At 48.5% G+C, this 21,273-nt stretch overlaps 1 protein-coding gene across 1 annotated transcript in view; it reads right to left on the bottom strand.

Annotated features, from left to right (window-relative positions):
- NBEAL2 (neurobeachin like 2) overlaps positions 1–21,273 on the bottom strand; it is a 206,444-nt gene continuing 185,171 nt past the window's right edge. Inside the window, exons 43-55 of the mRNA XM_054990898.1 lie at positions 20,477–20,586; positions 19,250–19,367; positions 18,124–18,221; positions 14,798–14,914; positions 13,557–13,646; positions 12,504–12,613; positions 12,197–12,369; positions 10,982–11,076; positions 10,108–10,224; positions 8,607–8,768; positions 7,040–7,188; positions 6,584–6,719; positions 1–4,201 (exon numbers count right to left, since the gene is read on the bottom strand). Of these exons, the coding sequence (XP_054846873.1) occupies positions 4,100–4,201; positions 6,584–6,719; positions 7,040–7,188; positions 8,607–8,768; positions 10,108–10,224; positions 10,982–11,076; positions 12,197–12,369; positions 12,504–12,613; positions 13,557–13,646; positions 14,798–14,914; positions 18,124–18,221; positions 19,250–19,367; positions 20,477–20,586 (1,577 nt within the window). The 3' untranslated portion in view covers positions 1–4,099. The remainder of the gene's footprint in view (positions 4,202–6,583; positions 6,720–7,039; positions 7,189–8,606; positions 8,769–10,107; positions 10,225–10,981; positions 11,077–12,196; positions 12,370–12,503; positions 12,614–13,556; positions 13,647–14,797; positions 14,915–18,123; positions 18,222–19,249; positions 19,368–20,476; positions 20,587–21,273) is intronic.

The following is a 21,273-nucleotide window of genomic DNA, read 5'->3' as shown; positions in this document are numbered from 1 at the left end:
TCTCCATTACAGTTGCAAGACCAGGACGCCTACATTTCCCATCAAAACCTGAGGGAAGCTGACAAGTGTCCAACCTGTGTCAGGCGTCACTTGTAGCTTGGCTCTGAGCCTAACCGCGCTGCTCAAGTGCTGCACAAATCTGTAACGATGGATCTGGGAGAGACCCTCCGTGCAGCACACAAAGGAAATCTGCTCACACGTGCGTGCTGAAATTGCAGAAACGTTTAGGTGTGACTAGTTCCTTTTCCTTCGACTAACTTTCTGGTGCCCTTTTAATCACTTAGCTCTTACTCAGTTCCTCCAGAATCCCACAGGGACTAGCAAAATTTCTAGGAAGGGAAACAGGACAGGGAGAGACGTGTGACTGCACGGAATGCCTCCTGAAATACAGTACTCAGAGGAAGGCGCAACTCGAGGGGAGACCATGTCAAATTAGAACACCAGAAGGGCTCATTCTCACAGGAATCTGAAACAGCAGGTGTGGAAAACCCTTCTGAAACTCAAAACTCCTTCTGCATCAACACCAACCCATGTTTAAAGCAGGGGGGAGGGAAGGTAGTGCAAAACTGGCTTGCCGCTTTGCTTTCCCACTTTCCCCCAACCTCCTCCCAATTCACTGTATGCACCAAAGTGTGATGCAACGGGAACCACGTCTCCCTTGCCACAGTTGCCGCTTTCCAATCAGGACCACCGAAGAACTGGTCAAGTCACTCCGAGACACGGAGCAGAAAAACTCCATCAAGCCCATTTGATCCCTACAAAGCCAGAACAGAACAAAGAGATGGGACCAAAAAGATTTCGCCAGCAGGCAGCCCTCCAGAAGGGTTACCAGGTCCCCCCACCCACCCCAAATGCTCATTCTGAACGGAGGACAAATCCACATGGAGCCGTGGCTGCTCTCACAAATTCAGCAGGAGTCCCAAAAGCTCAAAGTAACTCTTTCCCCCCATAAAATACAAAACAGTAGAAAATGTTGGATCAACATTCATAAAAGGTACAAAACCTATTTATATATAATTATGTACACAGAAAAAACAATGATACAACAGGACAGTCAAGAAAAGAGCATCTTTTCCTGCAAAATGCCAATATTGCACTTGGTGTTCTTGAAACTTGGTCTTCGCCAAGGATTTACTTTGGGGGGGAGGGGGAAATAGGGCAAGAGGTCATTGCTTTAAGAGCTTGGACCTTCTCTTTAGCAAAAGGAAGGAGAGAAGCATATCTTCTATTGTCTGAATACGAGTTGTTCCTGGATCCACAGAGGGGGGCAAGGGAGAATCGGTTGGTCCTAAGAAAGAGAAGGAGAGTGAGTCCTTCCTTGGCAAAGGTAAGAGATTCTCCATGCAAAAACCTTCAGCAGTCAACAGTCCAGTGCAAAACATCTCCCACTCCTGAATGTCGAGATTCACAGTGCCGTGCTTGAGGCCTACAAAGCTGGTGCAGCTCTTCTAGTGGGCTGTAATGAGTCAAAGGCTTCATCTTCCTGCCCAGCCCTGTTTGAAAGAAGGCGTCCCCTTTTTACAATTCCAGGCTCCAGAGCTAGGAGGCGACACCGGAGCCCGCTGTTTTGAGTGTTTAACCATGGCACTTGCACATAAGCACAGACGACCAGGTCCGCGCATTCTTGAACCCACACAAGCAACAGTCACAGCAGCGGCCCCCTCCCCCCGAAAGAAAAGCAACAGAGGAAAAGCCAACCACGCGGCTTATGAACCATCAAGAGTCAACACCAAACTTGCTCGGGGATAAAGTATTGGCTGCTTTCTCAGGGTAGCATCCAACAGAACTGAAGGTCTTCCATGTGAAACCGTAGTGGCAGAACGTTCTCTATGCAGTGGGGATGGACACAGGATATGAAGTAGGAAGGAAGCTGCGTGGAAGACAGAACGGAGGGACCCAGAATTGGGATCCAGGGGAGATACGTCTGTTTAAGCATCAGTAATCCTAATGAATCGATATGCCCTATACGACAAGAGAGATGGAACCGAGACTGAAGATTCAGCGCTCAGCACTCCAAGCATCCCTGTTTTCTCCCAGACCAACTACGGCTTTGGTTCAGGGTGACTTAAGTCCAAAGTCCTTGCATTGTACCATGTCAGAGTGGGCAGCCAAACTGAATATATGGAACAGAGGTAACCTTTTGGCATGAAGCTTCTAACCAGTTCACTCTCCTTAATCAAAGGGCCACACGGGCATGAACGCCAGACAGGCGGAGCAACTGGAGAAAGAACTAATGAGAACACCTGAACTAACACTTCTGCCAAAAAAACCCACCCAAGCCTACTCCCAATTTCACAAAATACGGGTGTGCAGAGGAATGGAACAAAGCCAGGCAGTTACTGGTCAGCTAGGGCAGAAAAATATAAAGCCAGGATCCTTCTCTTTCCAGAGCCGAGCCACTGAGATGGCTACCGATCAAAGTCCACACGATCTTCTCTCATCTCTAAATCATTCTTTTCACCAAAATCAGGACTGTCTGTTGGGAGGGACAGAAATTAACTTCTCAAAGCTGGATCCAAGGGAAATCTGCTCTAGGTTTCAGCAGATTCAGTAGATCCAGGGAAACCCCTCCGTTTCAAAGGGAACCCAGTTCTTGTTTCACCCTGCCAAACCTTACACTTGCTCTCCCCACTTCCAGTCCATCTCGACTGGCACCAGGAAAGGCTTGGAGAAAAGCAAGCAAGGTTCACCGGAGGGGGGACGAGTTCCAAAAAAGCCCTGGAGGCTTCTTGTTAGGAGCTGCGATGTATCAAGCATTTCTCTTCTGAAAAACAGTTTTTATTTCACTTTCAATGCTGAGCAGTTTTGGTTATCAAAAAGTGCTTAAAGGGGAACGGGACGGACAGCGACACAAAGTGAACGAAGGGCTGGAGATTCCCCCAATAGACCCTGTGAGACTCTTTGAAACAGCAGTTCCCGTAAATCCTTTCAAAGCTCCAGCCGTGCCTTGCTTTGGGCCAGGGATGGCAACCGAGGAGTCGCCGTCTTCCAGAAAGGCAGCGCTGCACTTGGGAGGACGTGAAGCGAGGCAGGCCGAGAGAAGGACTTCCTTGTTGGTGCTGCACAAAATCTTAGGTAGACTCTCCCCTCGAGCGACAATGGAAAGGCTGCGAGGGTTGGGTAAAGACACAAGACTACCAAGAGGAGGGGCTAATTGCTGGTGAAGATGCCGGAAGAACCAGAATCCTGCTTCTATCCAGAGGTGCCAGATACTTGCAGACGCCCCCTTCCCGAGTCAATAGGTCTCACTGGAGGTCACCAGTAGGAAGTGACCCAATCCGCGTGGACCAGAAATTGGGGGAAAAACAACCCAGTGAGGTAGCACACACCTGCCTGTTTGCCACACCCCTCTGCTTTAACGCATGCAGGTTTGGCTGCCGTGCTAAATATCTTCTGCCAAGCACCGAGAGTGTGTGTCCCCCCACCAGAGAAGAACAGGCGGCTCCTATCAATACCTTCCCTTTCCAGCTCCCTGTTAAAGCTTTCTCTCAGAGTGTGCAGACTGCCCCCTCCCCAGCCGGGACAAACAAGACGCCGCGGTCCTTGGTTCCGGTGCAGGTTTTGTACGTAGTGCAAGAAAGGGTCTGCTTAAGGCCATCGGAGAAAGACCAGACCGCTGTCTTGAGGCTGGCGTGTGTCTATTGCATTGTGTTTCCTGCCGGGCAGCAGAAGGCAGCGATTGCTCTCACCCTCCCATCCCACTTAGTCCTCTTCCTCTCTTTCCAGTGTAAGACGACTAATACAAACATTTGCCACTTCAAGCTCCACAGGAATCAAATGATAATAATTATAGTAATCAAGAAATGGGGGAACAGCTGGCCGGACTCACGAGAGCCCCCCCCCCCCGGAGATTGTCCTGCGCACACCCGCACCTGGAGCACTGCGCCAGATGGGCACAGACCTCTGGCCCGCCAAGGAATCCTCGAGGCAATTTCTGCTGTTCCAACCCAGGGGCCACGCAGGGGGCCCACCAGCAGCAGGCTACTAGCGGGGGAGTGGCTGAAAACACCCCCAGCAGACAGGGCAGGACAGGTCTTGGGTCCTCTGCCGCAGCCGCAGCCACAAGGCAACAGGAAGGCTGAAAGCCAACCCGGGACGGTTATTTGGACTCTGTTGTGTTGTATTCTGTCTCGCCAGATGACACCTGGGAGATGCGCCGTGTCGAACGCCAGAGCCGCCTGTGGAACTGACCCGGCCTCACCTGGAGGAAGAGAAAAGCCAAAAGAGAGATCAGCAAACGTGGATGCTGCTTAGCCAAACCTCAGGGGAACGTCGATCATCTTTGTGGATTTCAAGCAAAGATGGCCGAGATGGGCTGGGCTGGTGGCTGGCACGACGTGGAACTGGCAGAACCCATGTCAAATTCAAACTTGGCCTTGGGCTCCCAAGGTAACTTGTTTTTTTTAAAATATTTTTTTTATTTTAATTACTAACATCAAAATTACAAAACTACAAACTACAAACAGAAAAAGGAAAAAAGAAACAAGGGGGGAGGGAAAAAACAACGTAAGAACACAGACTACAACTACAAGTATTGAATTCCCTTCATAATATAATTATTTAAAGTGAAACTTTCTAATATGCTATTACAGGGGTGGGCAATTGTTTTGGCTTGGGGGCCACTTTGTGGGAGCGGAGGTTAGCGGAGGGCCGCACCTTTTAAAATGATTGCATTAATTAATTAACTTTGCATTTCAGAAAAGGTATAAATTGTATCATAAAAATCAATAAATATAAATTAAATAAAATAGTGGTAGTTTTATTCAATTTATTTATTGTGCTAATTTCATATCTATATCTTGGTTCAAGGTGGATTTTTCTGACTGTCTTGGCGGGCCACAAAAAACTCTGTAGCGGGCCGCATGTGGCCCACGGGCCGCAATTTGCCAGCCCCTGTGCTATTAGATTGGTAGATCTTATAAGATAAGAACTACAGTTAGGATCAGGTCTTCTTCCCCTCCCCCCTGCGTCTCAGTCGCAGGTCTCTCTGAACAGCTGCAATAGCTGCGCTCACTCCCTCCTCCCCACTCCCCCCTTCAGATTCTGGATCTTCTTCTTGCTCGAACTCTTGATGATTAAGCACAAAATCCCTCAGCTGTGCTTCCGATATTATCTTGTAGGCTTGGTCTTTATATCTAAACCAGATGCCTTCTGGAAATAACCATTTGTATTTTATATCACGCTTTCTCAGAAGAGCTGCAAACCTTTTGTATTTGAATCTTCTTTTCCGAGCTAGAAATGAAACGTCCTTCAATATCTTAACCTTGTTGCCAAGAAAGTCCAAGTCCACGTTAGTCGAATTATATAAAATGGTGTCCCGAGTCTTCTTAGATGAAAAGTCAATAATAATCTCGCGAGGCAGCTGACGCTTCGTTGCATATTTTGAAGATGTCCGACGGACTTCCAGAATATCGCTTTTTAACTCTTCTTTAGTTGCCTTTGCGAATGACGCCAAAAGTTCCGAAACCAGATCCTTTAAATTTTCACTTTCCTCCTCCTTCACATTCTGTAAACGCAATACCGTCTGAGCACGATCCACTTGTAGTCCTATCAGTTGATTCTCCAAAAGCTTTACTTCTTTGTTTGTAGCTCTCATGAGTGTTGCATTTTCACGAGTAGATTTCTCTGCCTCGAGCGCTACATCTTTAGTGGTTTTCACTTCATTTTCAACTGAATCAACCCTTTGTCCGATTTCATTTAGCCTATCAACAAAGGGCTTCATAGCTTCAACGACCGACCGTTTAACCACCTCTTCAAGAGTCTCTCCCTTCCCCTGCAACGCAGCCGAAACCGATCTGCCCACAGCAGGGCTCTGCTTTTTCGTCGCCATCTTGGGGGGGGGGGGGAGTCCGCCAACTAAGTTCCAAAACTCAATGAAGGGGAAGATTTCCGAACCTTCTTTAGCTTCAACTCCCACCAATCCTTCACATACGCTTAGAGTAACAGAAGGGATCCACTTACTTACAGGCTTTCACCTTAAATCTGCTTGTTGCCGTTCTCCATGGCCCGGCAGCACGCGATGTGCTGCGCAAGTCTGCCGGCCTCCATAGGAGCAGACGGGCTATTTACCCCCTGAATCGACTTCAGGGGGCTCTTCCCGCAGCGCTCCGGACCCTGACCCCCTGGCTGGGAGTCCTGGGGGTTAACCCTCGCAGGTCAACCGCCCGGTCAGGCTGCTCGGCCGCTTCCTCCCGGACCTGCGGAGAGGAGCGTCCGACATGGCCGGGAAAACGAAACTGAATCCGGGCTCCCAAGGTAACTTGTGACTCCTTGTGGTTATCTTCAAATTGTTGGACCCTACCGGTATGTTTCTCGGGAACAGAAACAAAAAGATGAAAGACAGGCTGCACGTGGGACAATTTTGCCAACGCAAATTCTCATCCCAGATCGGGGGAAAAGCCCCTAAGTTCTCCTCCAGGATCACATCCTGCTAGCCAAATTCCCATCTGCCTATCATGACAACACTGTCGTCGATGAAGTGACTTGCTGTCTTTCACTTTTCCAGCCAGTTTTTAAGGATCCCTTTGGACCCCTCCGGCCTGGACCCCAGTGCGGAAGAAAGAAAGGAACGCCAGCTGCTTACCTCCGAGGGCTGCCCTGCTCCCACCACAATCAGCTTCCCATCTTCCAGCCCCACCAAGATGTGGCTCATCTCCTTGGTCACAGAGACGCTGTGGATAGGGACCTTCATGGCCAAAGGGGGAATGGCTGCTTGGAGGCTGAAACGGCAGCAAAGAGGATCTCTGGTGAAAACAAGCACCTTGGCGACCGAGAATCAGGGTAGTAAGTGGCTAGGCCTGCTCCATCAGATGCAGCAGGCTTCAGCCGACAGCAGGCTGCTGAAGGAAGTGCACCGCACAAGCACTAATACCTCCAAATCCCAGCCGCTGGAGCCCACTTTGATTAAATGTATCGGGAGTCCCTCTACAATCAGACATCCCGTTTCATGGCATGCAGAAAAGATGCGAACTAGGTCTACTTGGCCTTGGGAAGGGGCGTTGAGTGTCGTTTGCCAAGTCGTGGGGGAACGGACTCTTACCTCCACAGCTCTCTAATCTGCAGTGAGCACTGAATGGTTCCCAACACGACAAACTCCTTGGTAACACACATGCAGGTGACCTGCTCATCCAGCGGGACGGAAGACAGGTGCTTGCCGTTGACAGAGTACAGGTGCAGGGCAAACTTGTCCTTCAAGGAAGAAGAGGCGGGTGGTCAGTCAGGCATCGCTTGCAGAGGGCAAGAAGAGCTCTTAAGGGCGTGGAATATTATACAGTTGCTTCTGCCTTTTGGAAAATGACACAGGGATTTCAACAGCACCCCACCCAAGGGGCTCTGGCATGCACACAGGAGTGGTGTGTTGAGGAGTTGCATGCGAGTTGTGTGCTGAGCTCTGTAGGCTGAGCATTTCACAACGTGTGGGGAGTGGGGCTGTGGCTCCGTGGAAGTGCATCTGCTTGGCAAATGTAAGGTTCTATCTGCAGCATCTTCAGCTGAAAGAATCAGGCGGTGGGTGACGTGAAAGGCCTCTGCCTGACATCCTAGAGAGCCTCTGCCGGTCACTGACCATGATGCACTAATGGTTTGATTCAGTGTAAGGCAGGTCCATGTGTGTGTAGAAAAGATTGGTATCTGAAGAAGTGAGCTGTGACTCACAAAAGTTCGCACCCTAAACAGGGCTTTTTTTCTGGGAAAAGAGGTGGTGGGACCCAGTGGGTTGCCAGCACAGGGGGCAACTCCTGGCGGGAGGTGGTGCCCCTGGTACCACTTGCGCACATGCAAAGTGTGTGCACGTTCCTGGGACCGTGCAATGACGTCACTTTGGGTCAGCTGGAACAAGGGGGGAGTTTTTTAAAGTTTAAATCACCCTCGGTGAAAATGGGCACATGGCTGGTGGCCCCGCCCCCTGATCTCCAGACAGAGGGGAGTTTAGATTGCCCTTGGCGCAGAGGGCAATCTAAACTCCCCTCTGTCTGGAGATCAGGGGGGCAGGGCCACAGGCCATGTGACCATTTTCAAGAGGTGCCGGAACTCCGTTCCAGCTGAAAAAAAAGCCCTGGCTACCACCAATGTTGTTAGTCTTGCAAGTGTTCCTGGACTCTTGCTCTTTTCTACTGTTGCAGACCGTCTAACATGGCTATCCATCTTGATCTATCTTCATGTGTGTGTGTTCGACAGGGCAAGCTAGGTCCCCAGACATGCACTCTGGAGGCCAGAGCTGCTTTGATTTCTGTCAGGGGGTGGAATCCAGCATTGCCCGCACTTCACATCTTGCGACTGCTAGGGACCAACATGATGCCTCCGCAGACCAACTGCGAAAGAGATTGCTGCGTAGCTGATCCCTTGTGCTCTGCTTCTATGGACCATGTTGGAGAAAGGACACCCCAGTTGCAGGCTCTTCAGGGCAAATGGTTGGCCAATTTCTAAGACAGGATGCTGGACTCGATGGACCGCTGGTATGATCCAGCAGGGCTCCTCTAATGTAAGGAGATTCGTATCTTTCCACTAAACACCTTTGAAATTTCACCTTTTAAATCACTGGGAACAATTACACAAAAGCGATCTTGCCCTTTCGCCTCCCAGCAATCGACGTCTTGTGTGACCCTCACCTTCAGAGAGGCCCTGCCCTCCATGGTGGTTTGCACCACGATCTGCCCCTCTTGGCCCACAGCGAGGTTGGAGATGGTGATCGGCAGGGAACTCTCGCAGGGGGGCTTGAGCGACTTCATGAACTGGCCTCGGCGGATGGTGTGGACAATGATGGTGCCGTCCTGGAGAGAGGGAGAGGACCTTAGGATGGGCCGGGCCCAGCAAGGAAGCTCACAAGGGTGGATACGGGCAGTGTGTGTATGTGTTGGGAGTGGAGGTGAGTAAAAGGAGGAGAAATGCACAGCAACACAACTCCCTGTTTGTGTGGAAGAGGAGAATTCTAAGATCGGAGTCAGGCTCTGGCATCCCGCTGCTATTTCCCTGCAGCCTGCGGAGCCTGGGTCAGATCAGTTGCAGAAATCAACACTGCTACGTGGAAAAGTCCCTGCCCCAGAGCAGTGGCGCTATCATTCATTCATTCATTCGTTCGTTCGTTCGTTAGGGAATTTCTATGACCCCTATTCTAAAAGACCTATGTATGAGCATTTATTGGAGCTGACCTGTTGCACAGATGGCAAAAGTTATTATTTGTAAGCAGATTCCTCTCTTGTGCTGTGGTTAAGTAGGGTTAGAAAGCCCTATTGCAAGGACAGTATCTCTCTTTTGACCTTGTACTCAAGGATGTAGCTTGGATAAACTCTCTCTCAGGAAGACACCCAAAATTCCTTTGTGGCACCGTCCATGTAACGTGTTTATATTACAGAGAGTTTACTGTCTTGTCAATCAGACTTGTTTTGTGTCGTGTCTCCTGAAGAATTTGATCCCGAAGAATTGTTTGTATCTAGTTTTGTATAACAATTTTATCTCTTTTCTGTAAACAATTAACTTTGGAAAGCATATAAGATTCTCTGCTATGGCTGATCTTTACGCATGTGTCGAAACATGGCGCTGCATCTGGGTTTTATTGTAAATAAAGCTCATTAAATCTTTATGGATCACTTTTGGCATCTTAGTTAATTGTGGGTGATGGCTGTTGGGAAATGTAATCTGGAACGCAGAGTACCTTTAAAGAAAATTTTCCTTAACATCATTCATTCATTCATTCATTCATTCATTCATTCATTCATTCATTCATTCATTCATTCATTCATTCATTCATTCATTCATTCATTCATTCCAGCTTTTCCCCCCAGCTGGGATGCAAAGAGGCTTAGATCATCATTCTCCCCTCCTCGATTCCCTTACAACAACCACCCAGTGAGGTAAGTAAAGCTGAGAGTATGCGACGAGCTGACAGTCACTCGGTGACCTTCCATGGTAGGATTCGAACCTGGGTATTTCAGACTCCTAGTCCAACACTCAATCTGCTACGCCGTGCCAACTCTTTTATGGCCTTTTCAGCCTTCTCCTCAGGAAAGCATTTGGCAGAGCAGTGCTCCAAATATGCCAGGCCACATCTGACAGGTTTAGGCTTAGACATGCCCCCCCGCCACGGTACCCACAAGCACTGGACCGTCTTACCTTCGACCCCGACACAGCCATGTCCAGCTCGGTACTGATGGCCACGCACGTGACTTCATCGTCGTGCCCGTAGAGAACCTGGACAGGCTTGGGTGCCAGGCCGTAAGAGAAACCACCCTGGGGCAGGGAAAGGAAAGTGGTCAGCGGGCAGAATTTCAGGACAGCTACGTCTGCTTGCTAAGGAGCCACCATTGCCTAGTCATCTCCCTCCGCAGCCCACCCTTGAAATGGTTTGAGAAGTCTTAAAAGAAAAGGCACAAAGAGCTGGGGGAGGGCGTGAGATCCCCCATGCTAGAGAGTCCTGGGTTCAAAAGCTGCCCCGGCCTTAAAGCTCAAAGTGCGTGTCTCTGTTTGCCCATCTCTAGCAAAATGGAGTCAGATCAAGCTCTCCTCCAAGAAGAAACAAGGAAAGGATTGCAAACATCTCTGCACCCTAGAAGAGGAGGCCACCTGTCAAGTGACCTGAAGTAGTCCTTATATTACAAACTCAATACATTAGTGGGGCTTGCATTTTCTGAAGTGAGATCTGCTTTCAAACTTTCTCTACTTTTTTAGGTCTTACTTGCAACATAACCCCATACTGCTACTTTCCCTCTCCAACAAAAAATGCAAGAATCTCACAATAACACTGAACATGTGTCATTTTTTTTTCATTTTTAGTGTTTAGAAATACGCAGTAGGACTGAGCAACAGGCCGCCTTTCATGGCCGTTTCATGCACACTGTGCCAGAGCCACCAAAGTCCTGCTATTCAACGCCCCTCATGTCTCCCTTCCCAGCCCCCCTTTCCACCTCCTTCCCCACAACTTATCTGCAACAGAATTGCAACCCACTTTGGGAGGGTGGGGGGGTTTGGTTTACGGCTTCAATTTCACCTGTTGGAGGACCTGCCACACCATGCAGGTGGTGTCCCGCGACCCGGAAATGAGGTAGATTCCGCACAGATCTAAGGCCAGGCAAGTGACGACATCTGCGGCAACAGGAGAGAAATGCTAGACCAACAGATTGCCAAACATGAATCCACTCCTTGGTGTGCCAATCACAGAGGAGGGTGCCTGCTGCATCTCTGCATGACTCCCTGATTGTGCCTCTTTCCAACCTGTGGCTACTGGGAACAGGTAACTCTGCTGCGCTTCTTCACTGGGTTTGATCAGGCCGCTCCAATCAGCGGCTCGTGCAGAAACGTAAGGCTGCTCCTTTAAGGGCAGGGAAACCTTGCTCATCTGCAAGTAAATTCCTTCCAGGGGTGAGTAAGTATCTTTGGGCAGGGGCTTTATCTGGGGTTTTGCTTTTTTACGTGGAAGGACTAGAGAAGGCCCATCATCCTATAAGGTGCTGCGTTTTTATCACGCCCTTCATCCAAGGACCGCAGCAAGCACACGTGGCTCTCCCTCCCTCATTCCCGGGGGATGGCACGTCTTGCCCCGTCCTCCGTCTGGCTAGCTTCTTTTTCTTGCATGGCAGGCTCTCCAGCCGAGCCACTGATTGGGGTGGCACAATGAGGAGAGGGCCAGTGGCTCCCAGCTATCAGCAGACGGGGAAATGACCAGTGCCCCCTCCCGGGTCCACCCTGTGGCACCACAGCCCAGGAGGGAGTGTGTATCCCTTGCTTGGGAGGATAAAATACCTTCCCATGACCCTGTTTCCCTGCACTTACCCAGGGCTCATTTTGAGGGGAAACGCGCAGGAATGCAGTTCCCCAAAGAGGTCATATGTTAGGTGGCCCCACCCACCTGACTCTTGGCCATTTTGGGCCCATTTCAGCCTGGATTGGGGCCGAAATGGCCCAGATCAGGCCTCTGTCAGGTGGTGGATCACTCTCCCACTCAGCAGTGGCCCGATTCTGACCATTTTGGGCCCCTTTTTCAGCCATTTTCAGCCCCTTTTTGCCATTTGGGGCCCAATTTTGGCTCTGAATGGCCAGGATTGGGTCCAAAACAGCCAGGATAGGTGATGTCAGGGTGTGTGGCATATGCAAATCAGTTATGCTAATGACACTTCTGGTGATGTCAAGGGGCATAGCATATGCAAATCAGTTATGCCAATGAGTTCCTCCAGCTCTTTTTCTACGAAATGACCCCTGCACTTACCTATATGTCTGTTGATGTGTCCCACAACCTTCCCTTTACTCAGCAAGGTGACACGCAAGCTGTTGTCCCAGTGGCCCCCGCTGAAGAGGAGCTTCCCGTCGTGAGAGATGGCAAGGGTCTTGAAGGACACATCCACCCCTGGTGCAAAGGGGCCGTACAGGTAGCGCTTGGTTCTAGCACAAGCAAGCGAGCAAGAAAGAAAAGAGAGTTTCTGTTACGGGGCAGAACTTGTGCCGAAGGAGATGAGAAAGGGAGCAGCCCGCTTAGGTGGAGCGGGGCCCGAAAGAGAAAGAGCTGGCTGACTCACTTGGAGTTGGAGACCGTGGGGTCTTTGGTGAAGCTGAAATAATTGGAGATGTTTTTGTCGTAGGGCAGCCAGCCGTGGGTCCCTAGAAGCCCATTGTCGCTGACAGTGACCTGGATGGGAACAAGGAATTGGCATCAGCTAGTTGGAGGGGAGGCGTAAAGGCAAGCAGAAGCCAAAATGGCTGCTTCCCTGGAGCAGAAAAAACAACACCACTGTGAAAATTAAGTAATAAACAATCAAATGTTATACAGAATTATTTTTATATGTATTGATTCACAAAGAAAAAATAAGTGAAGTCATATAATAAACTTCGGTAAACATCAAGGACTTCTAACAATCGGTAATAGTGTTTCGGACTGACTATCATCCAATGAAATTAGAAGTCCTTAATGTTTGCAGAAGTTTATTGTTAACATGTAAATGAGACTCTTGGGATGAATGATATGTAACTGGCCTGGATTTTACCATTTGTGTGTAAGAACATGGAACTTTGTTACCTGACTTGGCACCCCTCTTTATTGAGTAAGATAAGTGCATGAAGAAGAGCCCCGTGGCGCAGAGTGGTAAGCTGTAGTACTGTAGCCCAAGCTCTGCTCAGAGTTCGATTCAGGCAGAAGCCGGGTTCAACCAGCCGGCTCAAGGTTGACTCAGCCTTCTATCCTTCTGAGGTGGGTAAAATGAGTACCCAGTTTCCTGGGGGTAAAGTGTAGATGACTGGGGAAGGCAATGGCAAACCACCCCATAAAAAGTCTGCCAAGAAAACGTTGTGATGCGACGTCCCCCTATGCGTCAGCAATGACTCGGTGCTTGCACCTTTACCTTTAAATGCATCTGGAGTTCCTTGTATGGCTTCCCTTATTTTTTCTCTACGAATCAATACATATGAAAATAATTTGGTATAACATTTGATTGTTTATTTATTTATTACTTAGTTTTCACGGCTGTGTTGTTGTTTACTCTTCCGGAAGCAAGCGGATGCGTTCACTGCTGAGGCATGCTTTTTTCATTTCAAGGGATGGGAGACAAAGACACTGCAAGCCGTTGGGGCGTTACCAGCATATCGGGAGAGCCCTGAGTCATGAAGGAATGGGCCTGGTTCTTGGGGACCACCGCCTGCACCAATGGAATCCTGTCACTGATGCCCTGGAAAGGGGAGAGAGGCAATGAGCCTTATTGTTGTGGTTATTTATTTAATTTATAGCCTGCCCTTCTCGCGAGCGGGCTCAGGGCGGGTTACAATACAGGAATAACAATAAAAACACAAATCTCACAAACACGACATTTCAGCAATTCACCTGCTCAACATATATAAAAGAGGACGACGGGGTGGACTGATATCCCGTGGCTGCTCATGCGTGCTGGGGCAGGTGGCCATATAGCTCCCCCACAGGGAGGGGGCTATATGGCCGGCAGGGAGACTCATTTTGTAGATTTAATGTTGGCCTCAACCAAATGCCTGGTGGAACATCTCTGTCTTGCAGGCCCGCCGAAAGGAGGGAAGATCTTGGCAGACCTGGGTGTCTTCCGACAGAGAGTTCCACCAGGTCGGGGCCACGACCAAAAACGCCCTGGCCGTGTTCGAGGCCAGCCAAGCCTCCACGACCACAAACAGGAGTACCTGCTGATCTCAGCACCCTCTGGGGTATATATGGGGAGAGGCGGTCCCTGAGGTATGCTGGTCCCAGTCAATTTAGGGCTTTATAGGTTAAAACCAACACCTTGAACCTGATCCGGAAATCTATGGGGAGCCAGTGTAGCTGCTGCAAAGTTGGAGTTATGTGTGCCCTGTAGGTTATACCCATCAAGACATGCGCAGCAGTGTTCTGGACCCACTGCCATTTCCGGGTCAGACTCACAGGAAGCCCCGCGTAGAGCGAGTTACAGTAGTCCAATCTAGAGGTGACTGTTGTGTGGATGACTGTAGTTAGGTTGTGGGTCAAGCTGCCTGGCCTGCCGAAAGTGGAAAAAAGCTGACCGGGCAACTGCTGTGACCTGGGCCTCTATTGATAAAGAGGAGTCCAACATCACGTTAAGACTCCTAACCGATGGGATGGGCACAAGTGGTGCCCCCTCAAAGGCCGGGAGCTGCATCCCCCCCTCCATCACCCCACGACCCAAGTACAGGACCTCTGTCTTCGTGGGATTCAACTTCAATCAATTTGTGCTCTGCCACCAAGCCACAGCCCATTCCCACAGGTCCAGCCCCAGAAAAGTTCCCACCCTGCCCCTCAAAAGAACCCAACTGCTTGCAGGGACTAGATGGGTGGCAACGGGTACCCTCCTAAAGGCCTCACCTCCACAAAGAAGGACTTGAGCTGACTGAGGTTCTCAAACACATTAGGGGATGAGGTGTCCAAGCGAGCAAGTCTCCTAGCGGCGTTTTCAGCAGACAGGCGGGCTGGGTGGGGCTCCTAGGGAAGGGGGGGGGGAAGGACACAGGCTTAAGAGCTATAATTGGAGTGCTATAGAAATATCAACCTAGCCCTTCTGTGGTGGATAGGTGTGTTAAAAAAAGCATTTGATTTTAAACGACTCTTCCCTCTTTTCTGCTCTGCGTGATTCATATCCATAACCAAAAGGCATTTGAGAGCAAAACAGAATGCTCACAGCCGCTTGCTGGGAACACACAAAGAAAAAGGAGGATTTTCACAGGCTGGCTCTTAGGCTGGGTCTAGCAGTATCCACACGGAAGGCACCTGAGCCAAAGGCTGCACGGAATGGGAAGAATTGAAGTAGTAACACCCGAAGCAAGTGCCCTGCTTAGTTACTCCCATTTCAAGGCCCACTTCAGCTCCCCCACCGTTTCTATATTTGATACTTTCTCGCAAACTTGTACGGATCAATAATCATAGGGAATACTGTTGAGTGAAACCTGAAAAAGATCTCTCCTTGCATACTGACAGTCACTGCAGCCTAGTGGTTAGAGGTTTGACTAGAATTGGAGATCCCTGGGTTCAAATCACTACTCAGCCACTAGGTGACCTCAGGCCAGGTGCGTGCTTGCAGCCTAACCTACGCAACAGGGCCGGACGGAAAGTAAGATGAAGGAGTGGGGAAGCCTACGTACGTCACCCCCTTGAGCTCCTTGGAGGAAGGAATAGATGAAAATGTAAAGAGGTGAATATAATGATTGAACTGGAGCAAGCAGGCACAAAACCATTCCCAACACAGTTTTTGCACAATAAATGTGTTGTATTGTTCATTTGCTAGAGGGGCTTCTCCTGCTTGTATTTCCCTCCCACTCATATCACAGCATTTCGTGGCTCGGAGAACTGGCTTCTCTCTCTGCCTCCCCTCTTCAGGGACTGCTGTATGGAACGGGCGTGCGTAAATAACTGTGAGCGCCGACTGGCTAGCGCCTATGCCCTCTCATGCAACGAGCAACGCAACTTCTCTTTCACCATCAGATGATCTGTCAACGGCCCCCGCGGATCCAGACAGGCTGTATGTGGGACTGTGCAATGTGCGCTGCTGGGGGTGGGTGGGTTTCAACCTGTAAATTGTATTTGTTTTTTATGCTACTGGTTTTATCTGTCTTGTTTGATGTCTTTTAAAATGAGGTCAATCCGCGCTGAGCCTGCTGGCAGGGAGAGCAGACTATATATTTAATAATAATAACATAAAACCATTCTATTACATATTTGCAGGCTGACTGGCAGGTTGCAGCCCTCAACTGTACAGTAGGAGCAGGGGGATCTCTAATATATCCCTTACTGCTACCCACCCCCCAAATCACAGTGTCAACCATGCCAGAAAATGATTGCAATGCCGGGCTACCTGATAAACCCTCCTGATTTTTATTTTTTTTTGGTCGAGCTCTTCCCAAGCAGTTCTGCTTCAGTGCTGGCATTATTATTATTTTTTTTTTAAGTGACAAGGCTCTCTCTTTCCTGCTCTCCATCTCTTGGGTTGGCATCAGGAATATGGCTAGATTGGAACTAGAACAGGAACCAGAAGAAGAGCTCTGTTGTGTCAGACTGGTTGTCCATCTAGTCCAGCATCCCGTTTCACACAGTGGCCAACCAGTTATTTTGGAAGGTCAATGACAGGGCATAGCATCCAAGGCTGATGTTGTCTCCTGGCCCTGGTAATCAGAGGTTTACTGCCTCTGAAAGGGAGATTCCCTTTAACCCCCATGGCTAGTAGCCACTCAGGGCTCATTTCGAGGGGGAACGCGCAGGAATGCAGTTCCGGCAGTTCCCCAAAGAGGTCACATGTCAGGTGGCCCTGCCCACCTGACTCTCGGCCATTTTGGGCCCATTTCATCCTGGATTGGGGCTGAAACGGTCCGGATCAGGCCTCTGACGGGTGGTGGATCACTCTCCTGTTCAGCAGCGGCCTAATCCTGACCATTTTGGGCCCCTTTTCGGCCATTTACAGCTCCTTTTTGCCATTTTAGGCCCAATTTCGGCCCTGAATGGCCAGGATTGGGTCCAAAACAGCCAGGATAGGTGATGTCAGGGGGTGTGGCATATGCAGATCAGTTATGCTAATGACACACTTCTGGTGATGGCAAGGGGCGTGGCATGTGCTAAGGAGTTGCGCTAATGAGTTGCGCTAATGAGTTCCTCCAGCTCTTTTTCTACGAAATGACCCCTGTAGCCACTGATAAGACCTGGCCTCCATGAATCTGTCTAATCTCCTTTTAAAACTGTCTATGCTCGAGATCAACACTACATGCATCACTACTACAGGGGTGGTCATTTCTTTTGGCCTGGGGGCCATATCTAGACAGTGGCAACCTTGAAACCAGAAGAGCCCACACTGAAACCCGGTGCCCTCCAAGTGGGCAACTCCCCAGATGTGGCCCTCCCTTCTAATCTGCCACTCTTAATGGCACTCAGCTGTCCAAACAGTTTTTCCGGTGCGTTGGCCAACTAGGCAACGTTCAAGCAGCTTGAGGGCTGGATGAAGAGCTGCAATGGGCCATTCCTGGCCATAAGTTGTGCATCTCGGGATTACAGCAACTCAAATGGCTGCCTGGTCCATGAGCTGTGCGCTGCTGCTGATCGCTGGGCAAGCTTTGCACATGGGATAGTTGATCAAGATGGATAGCCCTGTAGCAGTAGAAAAGAGCAAGAGTCCAGTAGCACCTGTAAGACTAACAACATTTGTGGTAGGGTAGGAGCTTTTGTGAGCCACAGCTCACTTCTTCAGATACAGCTAGAACGTAAGTCCATCTGTCCTTATATCTTGGTGAGTGGAGTGATTGCAGAAGCCAAATGACAATGGCTGGTGGATGACAAGAAAAGGAAGAGGCACCAGAGATCACATTGCAAATTTACCATGGCTAATGGAACATAACCAGGGAAGTTCAGAAGACAATCAGCCTGTGTTTTATAGATTAAAGCAAAGTTTTTGACTGTAGATCAAGTTGAGTAGCCGTGTTAGTCTGTCTGAAACAGTAGAAAAGAGCAAGAATCCAGTAGCACCTGTAAGACTAACAAAATTTGTGGTAGTGCTGTATCTGAAGGAGTGAGCTGTGACTCACGAAAACTCATACCCTACCACAAATTTTGTTAGTCTTACAGATGCTACTGGACTCTTGCTCTTTTCTGCTACATCAGATGGTTTGCGCTTCCTTGAAATGCTGCCCGCTGGCCTCAGCGATTGCTCTTACCTTTAGCAACTGACACGGGGTCTGCCCGAAGTTGCTGATGATGCCTTCCAATGCCTTCCTCTGGGTTTCGTCAGCAATGGCATCTAAGTCGACTGCCCCTAAAAATATAAGGGGGGAGAAAGAATGTATAAGCCTAGGACAAGTTTTGTTTTAGACCTCCCCTTCAGGGCAGATAAATCCTATTAATTTCATGGGGGGAGGGGGTGGGGCAGCTGTCTGCAGTAGAAGAGCAAGATTCGAGTCCAGCCGCACCCGAAAGACTCAACAAGACTTCCAGGGTATAAACTTTCAAGAGTCAAAGGAATCTAACAAAGGGAGCTTTGACGCTCACAAGCTTACAGCCTGGAAATCTTGTTGGGTTGCTACTGGACTCAAATATTGCCGTTCTGTTAAGGCTTCTTTCTTCTACATGGATTCTATTATTCATTCTTCTCTACGACGGCTCCTACATTATGGAAGAATGCCAGAAGTGATTAGAAAAGCCCTCATGCCTTTATCATTTTGCAAAATGTGCAAAACAAAACTGTTTAGGAGGGCGTTCAAGTCGAAGGAGCAAAGCTAGGGGTTAACAGTTCATCTCAGGAGGTGACTTCTATTAGGGATACAGTTTTTCTTGCACCGACTGTCATGTTGCCTTAAACAGATAGGTTTTCATGCTCTCTTCTGGTTTTCTTTACAATCCTGGCCCTGCTGCATTCTTTATATAGAAAAACTGCAGCTTTCTGACACAACACCTACAGAACTGCAAAAGACGGCGTTACTTGGAACAGCGAACATATTGCACCTATACCTGGCTGATACTTGGGTCTCTGGCGGAAACTTGTATCAGCTCAGCAAGGTCAGTCTATGATAACATATGATATTTGTTAATTATTGATTGTGTTGTGTGTAATTTGAATAATAATAAGAAGAATATAATGATAGGATGTTTTGGAGGGCTTTCATTCATAGGGTTGCCAAAAGGTTGGAGGCGACTTGATGGCACATCACACACACACAAGAACATTATATTAAGAATGATGTAAGATGCTTTGGGTGTCCTCGTTGGGACCCCCAAAGCAGCCTAGTTGGGAGGATAATATAGTGGACGGGACCCACAGTACAGGTAAAGTGCTTGCAGTCTCACCTTCGTAAGTGCAGTAATAGAAGACATTCAGGGCCTCCACGGCTGCTGGGCCCCTCTGCTTGTACCCAAAGATGAGATCGATCCATTCATGGAGATGGGCTGACACATACTCCGATTCCTGCCAGGGACACAAGACAGGACGTGATGTAAGCCAGACTCGGGTCAGCCCTCCCTCCCAATTCCCAAACATCAACACTTTTACAAAAAAGTAAAATGTAGAATTGGAGTAAATAATCTCTCGCATCTGACTCTCCAAGTCCTCCAGGGAGAAAGGCACCGCCTGGTTACCCACTTTGGGAGGGAGAAGCAGCCTGGGTTTATTAATTAAAATTTTTCTCGGCCTTCCCACATAGGTCAAGGCATCTTAATTTGGAACTTAATGTTGCAAAAACCAGGACTGAAGTCAAACAAAAGACCAGTGGCACCGGAAAGTTCATCAACGTTTATTCCAGTGTGAGCTTCCATAATCCAGAGTTCACTTCCTCAAATGCTAAGATCCAGAGGAGTTAGCCGTGTTAGTCTGTAGTTGCAAAATAGTAAAGAGTCCAGTAGCACCTTTAACACTAACCAACTTTATTGTAGCATAAGCTTTCAAGAACCACAGCTCTCTTTGTCAGATGCATCATCTGCTTTCGATAACCACAGCTCTGGTTGTTGTGGTTGTTGAGAAACCCACAACAACCATCGTTCTCCGGCCGTGAAAGCCTTCGACAATACAACCACAGCTCTCTTCGTCAGATGCATCAGCAGCTTTTCAGAACCACAGCTCTCTTCGTCAGATGCGTCGGCACCTTTCGAGAACTACAGCTCGAAAGCTTAGGCTACAATAAAGTTGGTTAGTCTTAAAAGTGCTACTGGACTCAAACGCTAAGGACTCCAAGGATGCCTCCTGATCAAATGAATCGTTAGCTGAACATCTGTTTTGAATACATGTGCCTAGTACTAAGAGCTCTGTGTGAAGCAGCTTTTTTTGCACTACTAAAGGAAATGCGATGCCATTTACAGTCTTGACAAGGGAATGAAGACCATCTTTTAACTCATTTATTCCTAGGGCCGTAACACAGCAATAATCAAGACAACCTCAAAAAACCACCAAAGCTCTCCTTTATTAAAACTGATTCACTGACTCAAGCAGCAATCCTAGTTTAAATTCATGGGGAAAGTGAATGAAATATTGATCATATTTTACCCCCAGCCTGTGTCGCGGGTGGGGTGATCCCTCCTTACCAGAGCTTGTCTGTGCTTGCGGATGAAATCTTCGGGGGATTTTGCCCACCTGGGAAGGACCACATCCCCCACCTTTTCATTCGACAGCTGAAGACAGCCCAGATCAAAACCTACAACAGAATTAAATGCAGCTACATAATGCGCTGGATACAACCTAGATTTCTCCCTCCGCACATGCCCTCTATTGCCTAGCCATTCGGACATTTTCGAACTGCAATTCCAAACATTATTAAGGCAAAAGAGCTGGAAGTCAACTTAACACCCATGAAGAGCAGTTTACAAAGTATGCTATTATTATCCCCACAACAATCATCCTGCGAGGTGGACGGGACTGAGAGAGCTCCAGAGAGCTGTGACTAGCCCAAGGTCACCCAGCTGGCTTCAACTGGAGGAGTGGGGAATCAAACCCGGCTCTCCAGATTAGAGTCCTGTCACTCTTTTCCTCCAAGAAATTTTTATTTTATTAATAAAATTAAAAGCCCAGTAAAAAGGGCAAGAAAATAAAAGAAAGAAGTAAAGAAAAGAGAGTACAAAAAAAAGACAGACAGAAATTAGAGAAAAACAAAAACAATAATACATGTTTCATTTTCCATTTTTCTCTACAATACCGAACATATTTTAAGAAACATTATACGTTTAGTCTTAATGTCTTCAAAATGTCCTTTTCCAATACTGCCCTTCTATTTATTTTCCCCAAATTTATCTTCTTAAACATCAAAACCACAAATCACCAGTTCATTTTTCCTTGTCTCATCCAGAAAGTCAAGAAGAGGTTTCCAGTGAACCATAAAAACAGA

This window comes from Eublepharis macularius, chromosome 11, assembly GCF_028583425.1.
Source record: "Eublepharis macularius isolate TG4126 chromosome 11, MPM_Emac_v1.0, whole genome shotgun sequence".
Classification (NCBI taxonomy): Eukaryota; Metazoa; Chordata; class Lepidosauria; order Squamata; family Eublepharidae; genus Eublepharis; species Eublepharis macularius.
The sequence above is the reverse complement of the archived record's forward strand: the minus strand, read 5'-3'. Positions and strand labels throughout refer to the sequence as shown.